This window comes from Peromyscus californicus, unplaced genomic scaffold, assembly GCF_007827085.1.
Source record: "Peromyscus californicus insignis strain IS unplaced genomic scaffold, ASM782708v3 Scaffold_8__1_contigs__length_139910024, whole genome shotgun sequence".
NCBI lineage: Eukaryota > Metazoa > Chordata > Mammalia > Rodentia > Cricetidae > Peromyscus > Peromyscus californicus.
Window position 1 is genome coordinate 18,794,074 of NW_026294606.1, and position 18,432 is coordinate 18,812,505.

Sequence of the window (18,432 nt, forward strand, 5' to 3'; positions counted from 1 at the left end):
TGACATCACCAAAGATCCACATGCTGAGCACCCAGCTTGCTCAGCTACAGACCCGAACCAAAACTGAGCCAGTATTTTATCAGATGGGAATGAAATCCAGGCAAAGAAAACTCCCAATAAGCCCAGAAGCCCCTTGGGGGTTCCCTCCTCCATCTGGTTCTTCCAAGCTGCCCAGAGCTCCTCCTCCTCTGTCAACCTCTCTTTCCTCCATAATGGCAGGGCTGTCCCTGGTACTTACCAAAGGCTTTGGCGACATCTCCTGGACATGTACAGCCTCCATCCTTCAAAGAAACAAAGGTGAGGATATCAGCGAGGTGGGGACAGGCCAGAGCATGCCTCACCCGTGAAGATGAAGTGACCAGAAGCCACCTCCCACTCCTAGACAAGCAGCTGGCCCAACAGCCTGGAGGCTTGGCTCTCTAGATACACTGCCACCCTTGATACTTCGGCTCCCCAACCACACACATCCTTCCTCTGATGGTCAGAGGTTGGCATCTCTGCCCATCCTCCATCGAGGCTCAAGCACCCATGTCTGGGGAGGACGACCAAGTGTGGCAGACTGGCCACTGTCCTCGGCTAGGTCATTATGTAACACACCCAGCCACTCTATGGTCCCTGCTCCTTCACACTCAGAAGCCACCCCTCCCTCCCTGCCGGGTGAGAGGTGAGATTTATTTAGTCTGAGTGCTAGATTATTTTAAGAGCTGAGAAAAGGGCATAGAGCTGGCTTCTTTATCTTCTCAGCTGCCTTGTGCTTCCAGTCCATTATGTCCTTAAAAATAAGAGCTCACTGCCAACATCCACTCTGCCCACACAACCCAGGCTGGCCTCATGGGCAGCGGGATACCAGGCTATCGAAACCCGGCTCAAACGCTCTTAGGATACAGCACTCACATGTTTCCTTATTAACAGACCCTAAATGCCCAGGCTGCTACTTGATATTTCCAGCAAAGCCTGGGTGACACAGACATAGAAAGGAGGTGACAGTGCTCTGGGGTGTCAGGAAAACACAGAAGGACAGCCCAGGAAGCAAAGAGAAGAGATGGGCACAGGTGGAACAAAGTGACAGGGATGTAGCAAGGCTCCACATGGCCCTCAAAGGAAAAGCCCATCACCAGAAAGTAAGAGCCAAAGATGTGGAGCTGGACTTTTGGGTTAGGGAGAGAATGTAGTACACCCACGGGGGTAACCTGGGTGACAGTTTGCAAGACAGAACCACCCATCTCCAGTTGGGGGCATCTGTGTTCAAGTGGGGCAAGGCACTTTGCAACAAGCATCTCACCCGGAAAGCACTGGGTGCTGTGGCTCGGTATTCTTCTGTTTTGCTGGAGACAGGGTATCGGGTATCTCTACATAGCTCAAGTTGGTCTCAACCTCCTGAGTGCTGGGATTATGGGTCTACACCACCCCACCCTGCTCATCATTCTTTCTCCATCACTTTATTGGTCCCTACACTCCAAGGAAGAGGATTCAAATCCTGCTGCTTAGCTAACCATGCTGGTGCATGTCTCTGATCCCAGTGTTGAGGAGGTGGAGGCAGGAGGATTTGGAGTTCAGGGCCATCCAGAGCTATAGGAAATCATCAAAAAACACAAACAAAAATAGAATGCTTTCAGTCCCACCGTGTTACAGTTCTGATCAAAGGGGAGGTGTTGAAGACTTGGTTTTTGTCTTTCCAAACATCTTCTAATGGTAATTATTTGCTCAGTCACGTGCATTGTTCTTATGTGGCTCCCATGAGGTCTATTTGAGAGGCAGGCTCTCTGGACAAGGTGTATGGGCAAAGCCCTCCGTGAGGACATGGAAGCAGCTGTGGCTTGGCAACCACGTGACTGCTTCCAAGCTCTTCCCTCCCAAATGCTTGCTTTCCACATGTCCCTCGCTTACCCTGTTCACTTTCTAGAGTTTTATCTCAATCAAAACCAGCCCTAGGAGCCAGAAAGTTGGTTCAGCAGGTAGAAATGATAGTTATGTGTTGGGCAGTGGTGGCACACGCCTTTAATCCAAGTACTTGGGAGGCAGAGCCAGGCGGATCTCTGTGAGTTCGAGGCCAGCCTGGTCTACAGAGTGAGATCCAGGACAGGCACAAAAACTACACAGAGAAACCCTGTCTCAAAAAAAAAAAAAAAAGAAAGAAAGAAAGAAAAAGAAATGATAGTTATGCAAACCTGATGACCCAAGGCCAAGTTTAATCCCCAGAACCCAGAAAGAAAGCAGGGTGTGGTAGCATGCACCTGTGATCCCGACCCAAGAATCAGGCAGAGAAGCTCAAGAGGCAGCTAGCCTGGAGGCAGCCTAGCAACAGCAACCAGAGACTCCCAAAAGGTGTCCTCGGACCTCCACACATGCTCAAAGATATACAGATATGCAAAATAAACAAAAATTAAAACCAGCTCTATGTGCAGGATTTCACATCATAATCAGATTACATACACTCGTGCCTCCATAATGTAGGTCCCCAACAATGTGACTTTAGAATTCTCTTTGCTCACTCAAGGAGCTTGGGGCCACACTAGGATTTATCATGTAAGTGCCTGATAATTCCACAGGATTGTGGTCAGTGCGGCAGTCTGACCCAGAAAGCCCTGTGTGACTGAGATCTCAAGAAATGCCTCAGGCAGGAGAGATGGCTCATCTGATGGGCCACTGACTGCTCTTCCAGAGGACCTGGGTTCGATTCTCAGCACCCACACAGTGATTTCCACCTGTCTGTAACTTTAGTTCTATGGAATCTGATGCCCTCTTCTGGCCTCCACAATACCCAGGCATAGATATGGTGCACAGATACACGTAAGCAAAATAATCATACTCATAAAAAAATTAAAATTAAAAAAGAAAACGATCCTATTTCCTAGCTGACCCAAAATTAACATGGCTGCATACCACCAGAGAGAGAGTATTGTATTCACAGTGTTGTCTGTTCACACATTCTGGTGTGCACACTTATGTTGGGTGATGCACACCCAACAGGCCAGACTACAAGAGGAGCTGAGTGCAATGCAATTTCACACGATATATTGAGAAACCAGCACCTTCTACAGTTTACAGGTAATTTCTAAGCCTGTTCAAAGAATCCCATCATGCTCCAGGAAGACAGAACATGGGGCACTCTCCTGCCATCTAAGGCACACACCCACCTTACATGGTGACAGTCAGCTGCTGGAAGACTGTAAAAAGAATTAGTCTTGGGAAAACATACGAAGCAGTAATTGACAAGTGTTGCTTGTTTTGTCTTTTAACATGGTTAGCATTATATTTAAGGACAAAAGGCATCATGGCATGTAAATGATTTGGTTCATGGATTTTCAGCATGACTCTTCTGCTTAAAAATAATTGCAAGAGAAACCTTGTCTCGAAAAACCAAAAATAATAATAATAATAATAATAATTTTATTATTATTATTATTATTATTATTATTATTACAGGGGTTGAGGCAATGGCCCAGTTGGTAAAGCACTTGCCTCCTAATTGTGAGGTCCTGAGTCTGAATACCCAGAACTCACATAAAAAAGCTGGGTACAACTGCACACACCTACAACCTCAGCATTGCCATAGATGAGGCCTGGAGACAGGAAACTCGCCAGACAGCTAACCTGGCCTGTGTGGGGAAGTTCCGGGCCAATGAAAGACTTTGTCTCAAACAAAAGATGGAAAGTGCCTGAGCATTGTCACTTATGGCTGTCCTCTGACCTTCTATGGGCACGTGTGCACCCATGCACACATTATGGCTCAGGCCTCTGAAATAAGAGCATGGTGAGATCAAGCAAGCATGGGATGGGATTGGGGGGGGGGGGGTACAACACAGGACTCAAATGAAGTGCCTTTCCCTGGCCAAGAACTACTCTGAACTTACTTCCTCATTCAAACTCAAGACTCTAAGGTTGGTATCTTGTACTAGATGGAGAAATGAGACTGAGAGGATTCCAGTGGCTCTCCTAAGACCACGCAGCTGAGAAACAGTGGCTCTCCTAGGACCACACAGCTGAGAAACAGTGGCTCTCCTAAGACCACACAGCTGAGAAACAGTGGCTCTCCTAGGACCACACAGCTGAGAAACAGTGGCTGTCCTAGGACCACACAGCTGAGAAACAGTGGCTCTCCTAAGACCACGCAGCTGAGAAAGAGTGGCTCTCCTAAGACCACGCAGCTGAGAAACAGTGGCTGTCCTAGGACCACACAGCTGAGAAACAGTGGCTGTCCTAGGACCACACAGCTGAGAAACAGTGGCTCTCCTAAGACCACGCAGCTGAGAAACAGTGGCTCTCCTAGGACCACACAGCTGAGAAACAGTGGCTGTCCTAGGACCACACAGCTGAGAAACAGTGGCTGTCCTAGGACCACACAGCTGAGAAACAGTGGCTCTCCTAGGACCACACAGCTGAGAAACAGTGGCTCTCCTAAGACCATGCAGCTGAGAAACCGTGGCTCTCCTAGGACCACACAGCTGTAATAGTGGAGAAATGAGGTTAGAAACAGCCTCTTAAGACAGCCTTCCTGATAATACTACGTTTCTTTTTCATGTTTATTTGGCATTTCTAGATTTTCCTGAGTTAAACATTATTTTATTGAATTTGTCAAGCCTCCCAAAATTTAATTATTTAATGAATTTGGTTAGATCTTTCTAAATGGTGATATGACCAGACAAAATTAAGTGGTCACACCTTGAACTTTGCCTATACCTGAAGTGTTGTGAATAGATGAGGGATCCTTCTTCCTCCCCTCCTCTCACGTGGACCATGATGGAAACACTACTGAAGCCTAGCCTGCTGGTTCCAGTGCCTGCTGAACAGACCCCGTCCTATGTGACTTCCTCCTGCACCTTAGCCACACAGATACACTAATTCAGTTATGGCAGGGTGAATTGAGTCCACTCAAAGGAAACTGGACCATGTGGCAGGATCCCAAACATCCAGCAGGTTTGGTCCAGTTGGCAGAGGCAGCAACTACTTGAGAAACAACTTAGGAGAGTGACAGTGGGGTCAACAGCTTTTTTGAGCCTGGAAATGGGCAACTGAGTAATAGCAACAGGCCAAAGTGCAGGGACCAGGGCTTGGAGACACTGTAAACTCAGTTTGGTCTTCTAGTTGACACGCTGACTTCCTCACCCCGTGTGGGAACTCTGCCACCGTGGATGGAAAAGAAGAATCTCAGAGCACACAGCTAGCTGCTAGGTGCACTCCTCACATAGCAACAGTGCCGCCGCCGGCCTGGGCTGTCACCATTGCCAGCCTACACAGAAGTGGCTCCGGAACTCTGGGTGGGACCTGGCTCTGGAACTAGCCAGTGAGGCCTGGCCTCCTCTGTAGAAACCAGTGTTTCTCAAGGTCAAGGACAGGTGGGGATGACCTAGGGGGCCCCTTGGGCTCACCTTCTGAGCTCTTGATTCAGTTGGTCAGGTCTGGGGTGGGGCCCAAGACTTTCTAACAAGCTGTCACTGCCTTGCTAGTCTGGCCATCACATGATACAGAATGGCTGAGTTAGGCTACCTCTGATGTAATGCTGTGCACAGAAGCTGGGGTGACCTCCTTTCAGTCACGTGGGAGGCACACAGTGTGTCTACCCTACCCTAACCCCCCCAATCTTTGGGAAGTTTGAAGTTCTTAGACATAAGGATGGTGTCTGAACAAGCCTATAGTTAGACCTTGTCCTGGTTAAGTCTCAGTCAACCTCTCAATGGTTCTCAACATGTAGGTCATGACCCCCCATGGGATCATCTATTAGATATCCTCCATATCAGATGTTTATAATTCACAACAGTAGCACAATTTCAGTTATGAAGCAGCAATGAAATAATCTTATGGTTGGGGGTCACCATACCATGAGCAACTATATTAAAGGGTCTCAGCATTCGGAAGGTTGAGAACCACTGAGCTAGAGTCATCTGAGAAGAGGGACTCTCAGCTGAGAAAATGTCCCCATAAGATCTGCCTGTAGTGCATTCTCTTGATTAATTCTTGATGTAGGTAGACTCAACTCACTGTGGGCAGTGCCACCCCTGTGTAGGTAACTCTGGATGGTGTAAGAATTCACAGGCTGAGCAAACTATGAGGAGCAAGCCAGTAAGCAGCACTCCTCCATGGCCTCTGCATCAGCTCCTGCCTCCAGGATCCTGCCCTGACTTCCCTCAGTGATGCACTGTGATGTGGAACCATAAGCTGAAATAAACCCTTTCCTCCCCAAGTTCCTTTTGCTCATGGTGTTCTGTCACAGCAATAAAAATCCCAAGACAGACCTTCCTAACATGACATGACCTCAACTCAATTGCCAGCAGTAGCCATTCAAGACGTGTATGTGACACAGGGTCAAAGTATATGACCCCTGATGGCAAAGATCACTGTAGTGGAGACTTAGACCTGAGGCTTTGGGGCTGTGGTGGAACTCTGTCCTCCTGACAAGAGATGGTCCTTAATATCACAAAATTGAAGTAACGGTGATGACCTGACATGAGACCCTCACAAGATCAGGCTAAGAACTCCTAGAAGGAAGGGGTGGGGAGGGTCTGATGAGAGTCTGAAAGTCCAGCCACTCACACCTTTCTGCCCAGCTACATGTGGTTTGGGATCATAAAGGAGGTGGAAGGTTGACCGCAGTCGGGACTGCATCCACATCATGCCGCTCTGTGAGGTCATTGCTCACACTGGGGTGGTACTTTGCAGGGATGTGGCTGTCTGACACACACACATACTCCTGTAACTCCTCAACCGTGCTCTTACAAAGAAGCCCAATAACCATTGGTTCACCAAGCTGGATTTGGATGGGACCCTTTCTTTGTTCTGGCATCTGTTTCTAATTCTGTGTGAGAAGACGTTTGTTTCCACCTCCTCTGGAAAAGTCACAGAATGGGGCTAGCCTCAGAAAGAGTGAATTCATTATATAGGCCAGGAATGTGTACGTATAAACTCAAGCTTCTTGAAGACACTCGCATAGCTGACTCCCGACGGGAACTTTGAGAGCCTGGTATTCCCGGGTAGACCCAGCTAGATTAAATAAATGCCCTTGCTTGCAAATGCAGGTTCACAGTGTGTCAGCTTTTTACGTGCTACTTCAATAAATGTGTGTTACTCTTTACAGTGGGGCAAAAACTTGTGTGTGTGTGTGTGTGTGTGTGTGTGTGTGTGTGTGTGTGTGTGTGTGTTACAGAACTATCATAACCTTTAGTCATTTATTCTAGCATGTAGCACACAGTACAGTGGTTCTCAACCTGTGGGTCACCACCCCTTTGGGTGTCAAATGACCCTTTCACAGGGGTTGCGTATCAGATATCCTGCATATCAAATATTTACATTATGATTCATCATGGCAGCAAAATTAAGTTATGAAGTAGCAATGAAGCAGTTTTATGGTTGGGGGTCACCACAACATGAGGAACTGTATTAAAGGGTCTCAGCATTAGGAAGGTTGAGAACCACTGAGATAGTAGATGCATAGTAAACACTTTCTGAATGAATGAGTGAGGAGCTGACTACTGAATGAAGGAACATAAGTCACCTGCAATGCAAGTCAATACCTGGATCCTAGCCATGGGAGCAACATGCCATTTACAATGCTAATGAACACCTGGAACCTCGCTGTTTCTCATCAGAGCACTCATGAAGCAAAGCCTGCAGGGCTAAAATGCTGCAGAAGGCTCAAATGAAACAGAAGAGGAGACAGAGAATGAGGTCTCCACAAGATGTAGTGTTGAGCCAAAGCCAATGAGACATCATTCCATGGTGATGATGGCATCAATTTCTTACATTTGGGTTTTAAGGAAATCCATCAGCAAGTTCATGTGGAAGCCTGGCCTAGCAACTGCCTAAGTGAAATGATTGGAAGGTTTGATATATTCAAGTCAAATCAATACTGTTATGAACCATTAAAAGTACACCATAACTCCAAATATATGAAATATGTAAGTATACATATATACACACCTGTAAGAAAATGTGCATGGACAGATGGATGGATGGAGAGAGAGAGGGATGAATGGATGAATGGATGGATGGATGGGATGGTTAGATGATGGATGGATGGATGGTGGATGGATGGATGGACGGATGGATGGACGGATGGACGGATGGATGGATGGATGGATGGATGGATGGACGGACGGATGGATGGATGGATGGATGGATGGATGGTGGATGGATGGACGGACAGATGGATGGATGGATGGGATGGTTAGATGATGGATATACAGATAGTGGGTGGATGACAAGTGGATGGATAGATGAGAGAGGAGAGGGGAAAAGGACAGAGGGGGAGGGAGGAAGGGAAGGAAAGGAGAGAGAGAGAGAGAGAGAGAGAGAGAGAGAGAGAGAGAGAGAGAGAGAGAGAGGAAGTAGCTAGATAGCCTACCTTACACAGCTATGATTTTTCCACCTGTTGGTTCAACCAACCACAAATAAAAACACTTAATAAAAAAAACCTGCACCTCTACTAAACATGCACAGACTTTCTTGTTATCTCCTAAGCCATGCAGGGTAGCAACGGTTTACCCAGCATTTACACTCTATTAGGTAATCTGGAGATGATTTAAAGTGTAAAAGAATCTTATAGAGATTATACCCCAATACTAGTGCACTGTGCAGAGGGACTTGAACATCTGTGGAGTGTGGTTTCCACAGGAGTGCTGGACTCCACCTCTTGAGAACACCAAGGAACAACTGGACACATCATCTGTCTATCCATCCACTCCTCCATCCATCTCAGCTACACAAGCAGGTGCCATGGTCCACCACAACATTGGCCCTATGGTGCCAGCTCAAATCACATAACTATTGCCAATGGTCTACATGGTGGTTCTGTGAACGATGTGGAGTAGGTGCACAGAAGGAAAAGGACCCACTTCACCTGGTCATTCAATCACTCAATCAATCCTTAGTAACACTTGATGGCTGGTGGCGGTGGCATCATTGTTCCAGAAGCTTCTGTCAGAATACTGGTGCCATGCTCAACTCCTTCGATTCCACGCCTTAACTGATACTACCCTCAACAGGTGACAGGTGAGATGGAAGCATCTGACTGCCTCAGCTCACTGCCTCCTCCTGTCAGGTACCCCTGAGGTTCACCTCTCACCTGCTCATCCTCCTGCTTCCTCATCCACTCATAAATTCTCAAGACCAATGGGCTTTTTAGTCACCTGATCTCCAACCCATGAGTCGTCCTCAGTGCCTGTCATGTACCTCAAAAAATCAACATGAACCCATAAATCCAAAGTGAATTTTTTTCCTCAGTAGCCACTCTTATGAACCAGCCCGTGGAGCAGAAGTGGACTCCTCCTCCTTTACCAGCCCCGCAAATACTAACTCCACTGCCAAGACTTAATTCCGTTCTCTAAACACGCTTCGGGTTGGTGTATGGCTCTGCAGACTTGCTGCCTACCCTTTAGTGGATGGCGGTCACCTGCAGTCTGAATCACACCTTCCCAACTAGATTCCTTTCTCAGCCTGTCCCTTCCCAGTCCTTCCCAAAGGAGCCCGTTGGTTGCTGCAAGCCAACCCACTCACCTTCTCCTGCACTGACATCTTCAATAGCTTCCTATTGCACTTGGAAGAAAGCCCTGGTTTTTCATGTCCCCCAGAGTTCTTGCCCACAGTTGCCCTGGAATTCATCTGTGATCCATTCTTCTACCCACTCCCAGCTCACCACTCCAAAACAGTGGCTTTAAGGGTTTTGTTTTTTTTAATGTCCTTTTCTCTTGTTTCTCCAATGTTCTTCAGCTCTCTTCTATCATTTCATCTGGAACAAACCACCACCCTTCCATATCACTTCCCAAAGCATTTCCAAACTCCTGAATCTGAGCTATGATGACCTGTGTCAGCCCCTCCCAAGTTCATACTGACATTTGGAAATAGGGTCTTTGAAGGCAGCACGGCCCCTCAGAGCCACGACCACCATCACGATCTCCCCATGGTCCCCAGAGGCTCCCAGATCCTACTAATACTCACAGAGATGATGTGCCCCTTGAGGCCATGGGCAGAGTCAGCACACTCTATCACGGCACTCAGCTGGGGGTAGCCCACTCCTGTCTTGGTCCGGGTGGTGCACACAGAACCTGTGCAGAAGGAGAGGTGGATTCAGGGAGGGTTGTGCATGAGTTAGAACACAACCTAAAATGATACCCCTTCACCATCATATGGCGCTGCCTCAGTGAAGGGGTGACTTTGCATAACAGTGGATATACGCGTGCAGGATGAGTACTGACTGGTCAGTTACATGGGCTCACTATACACTACACCACTGGCCATGTGTGTCCCTCAAGTCTTCACCATTGTCATCGGCAGATGTCCTGGACGTCATCTCCCACACCACCCTCACTGTGCCCCCCCTACGTGATGTCTACTCCCCTGCAATGGTTGAGCACAGGCTCCAGTCTCCTTCCTCTCCTCCATCCATCCTTCACTTTTCCACATATGCAGATTCCACTTCTAGGAACCACTGGGAATCCTCCCAGCCTTTTCCAAGCTTCTTCACCTTCAACTCTGGTCAAGTTACTAACCTCCCACTTCACTGCCCAGCCTAGGAGACTACTTGGTATGATTGTCATGGAATGCATTTGCATTAGGGGGAAGGGCTTATCCCTGGGCCTGACAAACCCTTGGGAGGAGGAAGCCACATAATGGTATTTCTATTATTCAACCCTGGCCCAAACATAACCCAGCTTCCATCTTTAGTTCCATGTTATATCTCCTGCCCCATTTCCTTGAACCCTCTGGGTCCCCACTTAGCCTAGACCTGAGGTCAGCCTGGCTCTCAGTAGTCATGCCAACACATGGGTATCTTTCTACCTTGCCTCTTCCTGTCCCGATGTCCCATTCAGTCCTGGTTGTGTTCTCTTGGGTCTAGGGGGACACCAAGATCCCATGTCCCCTGTTCCCACTTCTAACTCATCTTACCCCCAAAGCAAGTGAGTACCCACCTCCGTGCCCCATCTGCCTCCCCTCTTATTTGCCCCTCTTTCCCTGTGCTCTTACCACCGACTTTTCAGCAAGTTTCTTCCCTCCTCAGGGGTTCTCTGTACTCTGGGTTTTTCCCTCTCCTCCCTCTCCCCCTTTCTTCTCTTCTATCTCTCCCCTCCACCACCCACTCACATTCCCTACTACCCCAGCCAACCCTCGCTCATTTTTCAGGCTTCATCTTAAATGTCGCTGCCCCAGGGAAGCTGTGCATCACGTTGTCTTTGGAGAAGCCTGCTTCAGTCATTATCTGTGGAGGAGTGTCGGGGAGTATTTTCTCTGCTGCATAGGAAGCTGTGGGGAGCTCATCCCCTCGTCTAACCTGACACTGAGAAGAGCCTCGTGCATGAGAGCTCTATAAATAGCATGGAAAGAATGCAGGGAAGCATGAGTGAGTCACACGACACTCCCGCTCCGCCACTGCTCACCTTCTCCTACATGTCGTGCAGGGTCTCTATGTGCTGTTTTAGGGGCAGACCAGGTATTGTTCCTCTTGCTCAGAAAGTTATGAACTGCCTAAGTGGGTGGCAATGAGGAAAACCACAGGATGACAGTGGAGCCTGAAGTCTCCCTGTAGTTAAAAGCCTGCATGTTTTATGAGCAGACAGGGCCATTTTCCAATACATGCACTTACACATGCTATGTCACAGCACAAGGGGTCCTCTTCCTATGGCAGCATTTACCCTCATGCCCCTTGCATGAGCTTCCTTTTTTAAGACTGTCTTCTTGGGGTAGAAGGGTGTGTGTGTGTGTGTGTGTGTGTGTGTGTGTGTGTGTGTGTGTGTGTGTGTGTTGCATATATCTGTGTGTCTGCTGTTATTTTTAGTCCCAGATAAATATCTTCTTTCCCTCTCTCCAATGCTGTGTCTGGGTATTAATGGATGTCCAGGACAGAATTCTAGAACATGGCAGTGAGAATGCATGCTTGGGTATGGGACACAGGAAGGCAAAAGCCAGCCAGTCCAGTAAGAACAGTAACTCATAGGTTAAGGCTGGAACTTAACTTGGATTAAATTAAGTAGAGATTAAGGCTCTACTTGATTCCTTCATTCAAGAGGCCCGTGGGTGGGCCTCATGTGTAAGAGGTGGATTAGTATCAGGTGGGGAGTCAGTGTGGCTAACATCTGGGCCACAGGTCATGTTCAAATGTGGCCACTTAGTCACAAGACTATTTACAATGTTTGGGGTCCTTCAAACATTCACATGAACCTAGCCATTCTTGTTTATTAGCTTTCCTCGTGTATTCCCTACCCCAACCTTCCTCTTCAGGGTGAATGGCTCATCAGTGATCTATACAGCCTGCTCTTCCACACTAACATGCTAAAGCAGGGCCTCAAAACTCAACTACGTGCCGTGCCTGTAACCAGACTTTCTTTGGACTGCCAACTCCTGAATAACAACACGGAGACTTTTTATTAATGATGAGGTAAAAGAGAGACAGATCTTCACAGTGTCCAAAAAGATGAACCCACAGCACATGGCTGCTCACGTGGAAGGTGCTTGGGGTCATCAGAGAACAGCTCAATGACCTCCCAGGAGCTTCGTGGGGAAACTCGGTGATCTTCCTCAGAACGTGCCCTGAGCCGCTGGGTGAGTCTCTTCTGGTTCCCATGCGGCCGCCTCCAGGAACCCCAAGCCCCCGTCCCCTGCTCCCCACAGACAGCCCTCCTGGGATCCCAGCAGGTCTTACCTGGTCCAACTCCCACTTTGATGATATCTGCTCCAGAAAGGATGAGTTCTTCCACCATCTCGCCTGTTACCACGTTTCCTGCCTGGGACAGGAAGGACACAGCTCTCCATCACAGGGGTGGGGTACAGGGGTCATGGAGGGGTCAGTGGGAAGCTCCACTCCTGACCCCAAGGATATGTGTATATTGAAGCTACCAGGGTGCTAGGAGACAAAAAAACACTACATCCAATTTTGAATTAAGTCTGAGAATCCGTGAGTATGTTCCTGGCTCCCTCTTCTACTAAATTCCGACACAGAAGCTGATAACAGGAGACCCCTTTGGGGAAGTCACCTGGGTGAACTAATGACATGCGATGCTGCAGAAATGTAGAATTTTTAGAAACATAGGTAATCTGAGGGTGTCTAGGCCAGGCTTATGGAACATCTCAACACTGGTCAGATCAAAACCAGATCTTCTAGGGAACCCCAAATCCATAAGCAATGAAACCCAGTCAGCTGATCAAAACCCTTAGCAATGGGCATGAGCGACTTTGGCATCTGTAAAAGCCCTGGGGAATCTCTATAGAACCCAGAAAGCCACGGTTAGAAAACTGACCTTCTCGTGATTGAGAAAGCACCAGAGTGGCCCTAGAGCTGGGGTTCCCACCTTGGTAGGAAAGGGCAGGCAGGCCCTAATGGGCCATATGCCACTGGCACAGGCTCTGTCTACAAATGGAGAGAAGCTTCAGTCCTAAGAATAGACCTGCAAGCCAGGAAGTGGCGGAATCCATCAAGCACAGGAATGCATCTGCGCCGGAAATAGTACAAGCTCTCTGACTGCGGGAGCTTGAGAGAGCGAAAATAGGCCTTTGATTACAACTCACTGCCCCCATGGATTCTTCAGCTGGTACTCGGGATCCTTGGCAACGTGCCCTGACTGGGTTTTCACAACCGTGCGAAGTCACATTTTACAGAATGCAGCCTTACTCACTGTACTCCCACCAAAGCCCAAGTGTCCTTTCGCTGAATTAATTCCCTGAGGGAAAATTTCCTTTTTTAACTTATACAAAATAACTTGAACTTCATAGAAAAAGAAAAAGGTTGTTAGAAAGAGGTGACAAGGCCAGCTTGAAGCCACTTGAGCATAAGCACCAGCTGCCAACAGAAAATGGCGACAGATGTCGCAGATGGAGGACTGGGGTTGGGTTAAAGGTAAAGCTATTTTCCTGTCAATTCAGCCGGGAAGTGTAAAGGCAAAGTTAGAACCATCTCTATAAAAATAAAATGCACGCGAGCAGACAATACAATCAACAAATAGCCAGCCAGAGAAAAGCACGTGGAGCCACGACAAAGGGTGACTAGCTGGAACATACGGAGAACTCATAAGCTCCAGAAGAAAAAAATGCAATAAAAAAAAAAACACCAAGAGGGAGACATGGCTAATATAAGCCACAAGTTTACTCAACTTCAGTAATCATCAAAATTAATACACCAGTGTGAGTCTACTTTTCATATATCAAATCAGCGGTGTTTACTTTTTGTTTGTTGTTTTTTTTGAGACAGGGTTTCTCTGTGGAGTTTTGGTGCCTGTCCTGGAGCTCACGCTCTAGACCAGGCTGGCCTCGAACTCACAAAGGTGTGTGCCACCACCACCTGGCGACCGTCAGTGGTTATAAACATTAAATATTGAGAAGAAAATATCACATAAACTCTCGCTACTGGTGGGATTTCTTTTCTAGCACAAGTTTTCCTGGAAAGAAATTGGAGCCTCAAAAGTGTGCATATCCCTTGTTCCATGAATGCGGAGATTCTCTCCCAATGAAACGATCACAAGCATGGCCAAAGATTTAGCCAAAAGACGTGTCATTCACAAAGTGAAAAGCTGTTTATTTCTTCGATAGGAATGGTTCTGCAGGAAACCACGAAGACCCAATCCAGACAAAAGAGGACAAGACCCAATCAGAAATAAAGGTAACAGTCAGGCTTTGGTGTGAAGTTTCCAGTTCTGCATAGGTGGGCCCTTGGGCACGGGAGTTAGGTCTGTGGGTAGGAAGGGGCGGGTTGGGGTGATTAAGAGAGGGTGCTTTCTATCAGTACGAAGCGCCTTGTGTAGGGAGTGGATACAGGCTTGAGAGTGTGATAGCCCATGGAAGCATGATAGGCCCTGTCACTATGGGAGTCATGCCTGTTCACTTCCTAGGCAGCCATGACAAAACAAAAACTATGTGCCCTGATCTGAGGCACGGAGGCAGGCAGGAGGCAGGTCCTGCTAGTCATCCCCACTGTCCCGGTGTCATGGATTACATCTCAAATATCCCCAAAGCTCATAGGCAAGATGCTGGGTCCACAGTGCAGCAGGATTGACAGGTGGGACTTGGAGAATTGAGGGAGCCACTGCATCAACCAACGGGTTCATCCATTCATGAATTCCTAACTTCTTGAGATCTTGGGAGGGGGTGGGAACTTCCGGACACCAGGGCCCAGCTGGAGGAAGTGGGTGCTGGGGGCATGTCCTTGAAGGATGTGTCTTATCCCTAGCACCGTCATCTCCGAGTCTCTGCTTCCTGTGAGGTAAGTGGTTTTCTCCACCAAATACACCTTGTCATGATGTTCACCTCGACACAGACCCAGAAACTACAGAGCTATGTGACCCCGACCTGCAATATCTGAAACCTGAAGCCAAAACAAACCTTAACTTAAAAAACCCAAACTTTTTCTCAGGTCTTGTCAGAAAGCAGACTAATAGACCCAGGGAAGCTGGGTGACTTCCAGCTTCAAGGTCCTAGTTAAAAAATGAGATCCTGGGCATGGTGGCACATGTCCATAATCCCAGCAACACGGAAGGTTGAGGTAGTAAGATCACAAACTTAAGGCCAATGTAGACAGCTTAGTGTCTCTAAATTAAAAGTAAAAAAGATGGCCAGGGGTGTGACTTAGAAGAACATTCATCTAGTATGTTTAAAGATCTGGGTTCTGTCCGGGGCAGGGAGGAGAGGAGGGGAAGAGAATGAAAACAGCCCTGTCTAAGCATGTGAAGCCATAGGTCCAATGCCCCACTGGCCACAGGTGAACCGCAAGGTAACAGGGCATTTGGAGGAGCGCTGGCCTGGAATCGCCTGCTTCTGCAATGATTCTAAAAACACTCAGCATTCACCCAGTACCCTTCAGCTCAAGAACACTGGGTAATGCTAATTCCTCCTCACCGTGTGTGCCGCTGAGAGCCAGAAAAGAGAAATTAACATTTTCAAAACCACCACCGAGAGCCAAAGGCATGAGCGTCCACTGGAGGTTTCTGAATGAACCACGGATTCCACGGGTCAGCGCAGGCGGTGAATGGTTTAGGAATAAACATTTACCTTGCCAAAGTCTTCAGTTCATTGCTAGGGAAACCAACCGGAGCAACGGAACACCTCCTGGCCGGCCAGCAGGCCTGGAGAGGCCCTCGCTGCTGGAGGTTGCCCAGGGGCTTGTGGGAACTCACCATCCATGCCTTCTGCCATGCTCCATCTTGGCAACCCCTGGCTCCGCCCTTGCTGCACACACTTCCCTGTTTCCCATCCCCCCTCCTTCCTGTACTGCCCAGTCTCCCCTGGTCTTTATTCTTGAGGATGGCACACAACATTTGCAAACAGGCCAAGTGTGGCCCTCCACACCAGCCAGCCACTGCAAGCTTGGAACCTCTTGAGAAGTGGGGCCTGTCTCTATTTTTGTGTGTCCATATGTGTGTATATGAGAACTTTGTGCCTAAGTACGGCGGCCAGAGGTCAACCTCATGACACCATCCACCTTATTTTTCATGACGGACCTCTCCCCTTTCACCTGCTACTCTGCCATTCAGGTAGGCTGGCTGGCCAGTGATCTCCAGGGAATCGCCTGTCTCTACCTCCCCAGCACTGAGATTACATGTGCCCCTTTGTGTTTCATTTTTTCACATGGGTTCTGGGAATCAAACCAGGTCTTCATGCTTACATGGCAAGGACTCTACCAACTGAGCTACATCCCCACCCCTTCTTAACTTCCTCAAACAATTCCACTGCCCAGGTCCCACCGTTGTGCTGTGACTCACTATTCAGAGTACATGCTTTCAATGGAACTTACTACCCAAAAGCAATCGAGCAACTATTGGGGTACGCTGTATGGGTAAAATAATAACATCCATGTACATCTCACAATTATTCTCCGTGTCTTAGTGTCCTCAAACTCCTTTTCCCAAGCAAGGAACATGAGAATTAAAAAGTCCCCATAGGGTTCCGGTCATGAGCCCACAGACTTCAGGAATGCTGTGATCTGAATGTCTGTATCCTCTCAGACTTCATATCCTGAAACCCCAACCCCAGGGCACTAGGATGGAGGGGTGAGGTCTCCAAGAGGGCAGGCTCATGAATGGGATTACTGCTCCTTAGAGAGGACTGAGGGAACATGTGCAGACCTTTCTGCAATTCAAGGACATACCTACAAGGTGTGCATTACCTATTAAGAAACAGTGTCACCAGACAGTGGGCAGACCTTGGTCTTGGGCGTCCAGTAAGTTTCCACTGTTCATAAGTCACCCAGTGTAGGGTATTTTGACAGCAGCCTGAAGGGAGTAAGACAGGGCACTGAGTTGAGTTTAATGGTGCTATAACTAGCTACCAAGTGGAAACAGGAGAAAAGAGTGAGCAAGGCTTCTGGTGAAGAGGAATGGCCTCCAGCCTTGGTAATCACAAACACAGCTGAGAAAAGAGCAGGGGGATCTCAAATGCACCATGGGGCAAAAGATGGCACAAGACACAGACAGGCTGACCACTCACAGAAAGCTTGGACCAGGCCAACGCAAACGGTGTTGTTTAGGAATGTGTAAGCGACAACACCAGACAGTGGCCAAGAGGGAAGTAGTAACTAAGAGGAAACCAGAGGTGAGGCCCTCCGGATGCAGGGTCGCTGAAGTGGGGCTTATAATGCCCTAAGAAACCTCCCTGTGCATGCACTTTTCATAATTTATAAAGTTACCAAAGATGTGAAACAGAACCACTAAGCCGCCTCCTTAAGCCTGCGTCATTTCCCATTAATCCTTTGTAAGCAACCTGCATGCCATGAGGGTGGAATGTGGAAAAAGCTTCTCAGCTGTTAACCCTCCATGTTTCCAGAGCAACTAAAACAGGAGAGGTAGATCCCACCCCTGAAGACACCCCCAGGCCCCTGCAGACCCCTCCAGATCACAGCAGCCTTGGGCCCTTCCTTCTTCCCCTGTCTCACGGAATCCATAAAGGGCACAGTATCCCTAACAAATACATGTTGAGATTTCTACATGCCTGACCTGGAATCAGAGAAGTTAAGCTTAATGTCAAGTGCTATTCACGGCCACCACATCCCAGTCAGAGACTGGGGCTTCTGTTCTTCTGGAATTCCAGATTTCTCTTCCCTCTTTTAAGTGGCCGGAAAGAAAGTTCCCAGATAGGCTACTGACAGGGGCGCCAGGTGGGGCCTGGAACTAGGTGTGCATGAGTGGTAATGGGGCATAGGAAAGGATCGCAACTTCACCATGCTCCAGTAGGCCCAAAGTCAGCCTCCCCAAGTAGAAACAAAGGCACTGTACCTTTCACCCTATACAGCCCAGTGGCAGGTGAATAAGGACAAGGGGATGCTACCAAGTCTAAATGTGCAGTTTTGTTATGTTAATGTGGCATTGTGATAAATCCCCAAATCTAAGAACAAATCAGAGTTTTTTGTTTTGTTTTTTTATTTATTTACTTTTATTTTATGTGCATTGGTGCTTTGCCTGTAGGTACCTCTGCGTGAGAGTGTCAGATCTTGGAGTTACAGACAGTTGTGAGCTGTATGTGGGA

General features: G+C 48.1%; 1 protein-coding gene across 1 annotated transcript in view; it reads right to left on the reverse strand.

The window, feature by feature from the left end:
• Nucleotides 1–18,432, reverse strand: part of Gmpr (guanosine monophosphate reductase) — a 40,995-nt gene that overhangs the window by 6,645 nt on the left and 15,918 nt on the right. Inside the window, exons 5-7 of the mRNA XM_052727360.1 lie at nt 12,629–12,710; nt 9,931–10,037; nt 239–281 (exon numbers count right to left, since the gene is read on the reverse strand). Coding sequence (XP_052583320.1) covers nt 239–281; nt 9,931–10,037; nt 12,629–12,710 — 232 coding nt within the window. The remainder of the gene's footprint in view (nt 1–238; nt 282–9,930; nt 10,038–12,628; nt 12,711–18,432) is intronic.